Source organism: Neopelma chrysocephalum, unplaced genomic scaffold (genome assembly GCF_003984885.1).
Source record: "Neopelma chrysocephalum unplaced genomic scaffold, ASM398488v2 Primary Assembly neopelma1_23, whole genome shotgun sequence".
Classification (NCBI taxonomy): Eukaryota; Metazoa; Chordata; class Aves; order Passeriformes; family Pipridae; genus Neopelma; species Neopelma chrysocephalum.
This window is the reverse complement of record NW_020897691.1, coordinates 37,851,248-37,856,852: the sequence shown is the minus strand read 5'-3', so window position 1 is coordinate 37,856,852 and position 5,605 is coordinate 37,851,248. Positions and strand designations below refer to the sequence as shown.

The 5,605-nt window shown below is 35.9% G+C and overlaps 1 protein-coding gene across 5 annotated transcripts in view; it reads right to left on the bottom strand.

Annotated features, from left to right (window-relative positions):
* Nucleotides 1-2,618: 2,618 nt before the first annotated feature.
* Nucleotides 2,619-5,605, bottom strand: part of HACE1 (HECT domain and ankyrin repeat containing E3 ubiquitin protein ligase 1) — a 51,237-nt gene continuing 48,250 nt past the window's right edge. For all 5 annotated transcript variants that reach the window (XM_027694163.1, XM_027694191.1, XM_027694172.1 and 2 more), the window contains 2 exons: nt 3,987-4,100; nt 2,619-3,542 (listed from right to left, as the gene is read on the bottom strand). In XM_027694163.1, the coding sequence (XP_027549964.1) occupies nt 3,440-3,542; nt 3,987-4,100 (217 nt within the window). In that variant the 3' untranslated portion in view covers nt 2,619-3,439. The remainder of the gene's footprint in view (nt 3,543-3,986; nt 4,101-5,605) is intronic.

Genomic DNA, 5,605 nt, shown 5'->3' with positions numbered 1-5,605 from the left:
TACTTGCAGAGGGGAATCAGCTCATTGGAACTGAATAAACTAAATTGGTTTCTTTAGTCCAAAGAAACTAAAAGTGGAAATTTGAGTTTATATTCCTAAATAAAGAGTTAATATGTTTCCAAAGCAGAGGCGATCCTAATATTTTTCTCTACCATACATGTGGAAGTCTCCAAGCCAACCACCTTCTCCCTCTCATTCCATTTTCAATTTTATGTGACTATGGAAGATACAGTAAAAGTCATTAAGCTACATTTTACAGTTTATGGTTTTAATGGTTTTGCAACATTAGATGCACAACACATTTTCAAGCATCAAAAACTAGGCTTTGCTATCTAACATTTCATAAAGATAATAAAAGTTAATGAGCACTGATGATCTATGATCTGACAAGACATCTGTTCTGTTCTTTCCGAGATAAAACATTCACCCTGACTGGTTCTGGCACAGTGGGAGAGAACAAATATAAACTAATTAATCATTCTAAACTATAAGCTATATTAAGTTATAGTTTCTCAACAGGCTTTTTACACCCTGTTGCTAATAGGGCACAGGTGTCCTAAAAACAGTCTTTCAATGCAGTAATTAAATCCTGCCAATTTCACATGGTCAGCTGCAGCCACCAGCACTGACTGTTCAGAGTTTCATCAGAAAATAAAAACTATTCAAACAAGTAATAACAAGGCTGAGGTTATAGCGAGAGTCCAGTATCAAGATCTCTATTTCCACTTTCTACATAATTTCATCATGCTTTCTTATTATGGGAGGATTTTAAAAGAATTTCATTCTGACCAATATGGGGGTAAGTACAACAAACATTACAAGAAATACTACAAGATAATTCATAGAGGACATGACTAACATTGGCATGGAGGAGGGAGGAGTAATCTGTGTCACCATTCGTGAGGCTGTAAGAGGGAGATCTGTCACAGGAAACTTGAGAACAATGAAACTGTACGCTCCATGACATTTCAAAACCAGCTTCCGAGCATTTAAATGTACTGTTCGAGACCAAATTCAGCCTGTTAATACTTATGTCACCTACAGCATAATAAAGAAGAGGAAAAAAACCCTCAAATTATGCTTTTTTCCCCTTCACTCAGCTTTACAGTATGACATGTTTTGAACACTATGCAGGAGTATGCAAGGTTTTGGCTTCCCGCAAACTGCTGTATATTACTGTAAATAGAACATGTGAAATGGAAAAAAAAAATTAAAAATCAGAGATTGCAAAGCAGTTAATGAACAACGTTTACGGTAAAACCCTAAGATAAAGATAAAAGTCCCAGTTTTACATACAGAAAACAAATACCTAGTTCCTGACAAATACCTTGTACTGCCCAAAACACTGTCCTGCTATCAATCTACCTTGCAGAGGCACATAATAGAATAAGCTGTAGAACCAGGGAACCAAGCATGGCCCAGCTGCACAGAAAAAGCAAAGTACTTTTGCTAACTGAGGGATCCAAGATAACTGGTATTTAACACTAAAACCCCACACAGCCTCAAACATCTAACCTATCTAAATAGACAAAGCTTCCTAGAGCATGCCAGAGAGGAACAGCATTTCTCCACTGATTGAACAGTTAACCAGCTTTCACTGGACTGCCCTGCTGGAAGAGTCTGCTCTTTCCACTAACTAAAACCAGTATTCTCCTTAAGTTGCAGTCACAGACTCCACCTAAGAATTTAAACCAACATTTATACAACATGTGCACAAACAGAATCAGAGAGGCTTAGCCCAAAGGAATACTAACGTGGCAAGACTGAGTCAGATGGTCCATGGATTTCTCTCTCACACTTCGAGAGAGATTATGTTAAAATAAATAAAATCTGGAAAAACCCAGCACTAAGTAAGCAGCCTAGACAGATCAGCTGGTGAACTCAGGCTACACATGTATTAGCACTTAGTGTTGGAAAACATGAATGGATCAGTAGGAAACAGTTTCTGCTGTGGAGCTGAAACTTAAAATATATGCATTTGAGGGGTTCGCTATGTCTGAATTATTTTATGAACTCTTCAGATCACCTCTTCAGATCATTTAAGTCTTGCAGACACAAATGTGATGTTCATCCATTAGCATTTAGTACATTTTTGGATCATGTTTTTCTGTTTAGTTTTATCTTAACAGATTTCAGTTTACATTCTCTGAAGCAAAAGCATGACAATAGGGATGACCACATTAATTTACAAAGAAGAAATACACCCTCAACTGAAAAAACACATCAACAACCAAAAAAACACTCCCAGTCTGAATCAAAACAATAATGTAGACCTATCCCAGTGTCCTTGGAAAAGCAATTATGCAATAGCATCATCAACCCCAACACGTGCAGCTACTTATCAAAAACACACGCTGAGAAGCCCTTGCTGTGTATTTTTGTATATTATTTGAGTAATATATTTTAATTCTACACAAATTTTGACATGATATTCTAATAATTACATTCTTGTCAGTTAACCTCATAAGCTCCATTTCCTTCCTTGTTCATCTCTTTATGCCCATCCATACACTTTGACAATGACTTCTCAAATGCTACTTCCAAGACAATTTAAATTATATAAAGATTAATAACATCCAGGGGTAAAAAAAGAATAATCCACCCAGAGACACACAGACTTGTCACATTCAGATTCTGGTTAAAATACTAAAATTTAATAATACCTTTCGAAGATACAGTTATGTCAAGGAAAGCGTAAAGGCATTCAAATAATGGATATAGATCTTTAATATTTACAAATTCTAAACTGCAAGTTGACTATAAAGTCACAAATACTTTAAATATTTAGTAGAATATAGTGTAAATTCTAATATAAATTAGATAAACTCAATCTGTTATTTTTTACAGTCATAACAGTCTAATCTTTACATAGTATATACATTAAAATACTAAAAAGTTATAAAATTTTCTCTCTGTTACTATGCAAAGAAATGGAAAATACATCAGCTCTGTCTTACTGTACAATATCCCAACTGAACTTTCTGTAGTGGTCTCTGCAAAAATAAATGGCACTTTCACATGCAACAAGGCATAAAGTACAACTCTGTCCATTAGCAGTATTCCATCTGAGTGCAAAGTAAACTACAATGCAAATGTCATTCAATCACATAGTCAGAAAAAAAAAAGTAAACTGGGGAAAAAGATTCTGACAAACTTTCTCATACTGAAGTAATAATGAAAAGCACGTAAACTGATTTCCATACAGGTCTGTAATTTTAAAAAATGAAAATACAACATACTGAGAAGTTTGTTGTGATGGTATCAAAGCTACCTTGACAACACAATAATGGAAGAAAAGCTGATGATCCTGTGCGAATTCTGAAGCCCAGCCCTGTCAATGGGCTGCAGCATCTAAGCTGCTTCTCTATTGACAGTTTCCAAAATTACTTCTGCCACTCAAAATTTCACATTAGCAGTCAGATAAGTTTCCTAGACTTCATTATGCCATTGTGTAACCATAGCTTCCACAGTGCAATGCCACAAGAAGCCTGTCTTTCAGGATTTCTTTACTTGGGTATTCAGGTAACTTGAGCATGTTGATACTGAAAAGAAAGAAAATAAAAGCCACATCACAATTCAGCAAGAAACTCAACAGAAAAGATTTCTGATCAAAACCCCTGAAGAGACCACATTTATGGTAGAAAACAAACTTGTGCTGCCTTATAGTACCACTGAGCATTCGAATATATTGCAGAAAATTAAGTGTTTTTTCACTTCAGTAAGTTGTAAAAGAATAATTTAACTTTAATATTCCTTTATTAATTTCACTACTTTCAATTAGGCAAAATCAAGTAATAAACAATGAGCAAACATAATGTAACATCATCTGGATTAAAACCTATCACTTTCTTGTTGGATAGTGAATACTCCAAAAACTGTCTAAATTTCTTTGGGACCTCTTAATATTGAAAAGAACTGTACTTTTGACTGTGACTGACATGAAAAAGCTCTGTTTTAAGACATTTCAATAAGCCTAGTTAACATACCATGTGCTTGATGTTGGTAAAAGATTTTCAGTATATGGTACAGCAGCAATTGTAAAATTTTGCAATCCACTGCCACCCATTATATGGGCAAAGCCACCATGAGGCACCCTGGAACTGAGAAAATTCACAGAGATTAAACCATTGCAATAATGCTATAAAGCAAAAAATATAATCTTTACACTGAAAACATCTCTTATTTAGAGCAATTTGACAGTAACTAATACTTTTATCAAGGTTCCCCTTCTCTTAGTAATATCAAAATTCTCTTCATCTAAATGCTTTTAATTACAAGATTGAATAATATATTAGTCCACTTACATTAGACACCAAATTGTTTGAATGATATTTAAGATAATTCTACTTGCAAGGAGGACTCATTTCTACAACCAGTTTTTGTAACAAAATGTTCACAGAATCGTGGAATATCCTGAGTTGGAGGGGACCCACAAGGATCATCAAAGTCCAACTCCTGGCCCTGCAGGGATCACACCATGTTCCTCAGAGTATTATCCAAACATTTCTTGAACTCTGTCAGGCTTGGTGAGCTTCCCCACATCCCTGGGGAACCTGTTCCAGTGCCCAACCGCCCTCCAGGTGAAGAACCTGTCCCTAATATGCAACCTGACCCTCCCTGACACAGCTTCATGTCATTCCCTTGGGTCCTGTCATTAGTCACCAGAGAGAAGAATCCCTCCCCTTCTGCTTATGAGAAACCTGTAGACTGCAATGACGTCTCCCCTCAGTCTCCTCTTCTCCAGACTGAACAAATCAAGTGATCTCATACGGCTTCCCCTCAAGGCCCTTCACCATCTTCGTAGCCTTCCTTTGGGTAGTTTCTAATAGCTTTATATCTTCCTTATATTTTGGCATTATCTCAGGTAAGATAAACATGGCTATTTATGTTTACAGTTTAAAAAATACTACATCATAAAAGATTACTATCTATGGAACAAATGACCAAAGTGTCCTTGATATATCTATTCATTTACTACTTCAGACCAAATATTACAAGTAACTAATAAAACCATTACATCAGTCACACTATCACCCAGCCACAAACTATGGCAAAACCAGAACATACTAAAAAAAAAATTCACTAGCATCTTCAGGAATGCATTCTCACTTAATCATATTACTAAATTCTTTTCCATTTACTAATATATTATTTAAAGATTACTCAAGGTGTAAATGGGCAATAGCCTGGAGTGTTCAAAGTCCCTCCCTATAATTTTAAACTAACAAATAGAACAGAATTCAGATATTCATATTTATTAATAACATCAATTTAAGCTGGTATGCACTACAAGATAACATGTTGTTAGTATAGCCCACACAATCAGAAAAAAAAAACCAAACCAAAAAAACCCTCAATCCCCCAAAAAACCCACTATAGTGAAAGGATAAGGACTACAGATGTTGAATGCATTAGGAACAATGTTACCAGCAGGGCAAGGGGTGGTGATCCTTTCCCTGTACTCAGGGAGAAATATTTGGAGTCCAGCTCCAAGCTCTCCACTACAGTAGAGACAGGGACATAATGCAGGAAGTTGAGCAAAGGACCATGAAGATTGTAAAGGATTGGAGTATCCGACACAGGAGGAGAGCAAGCTGGGACTTTT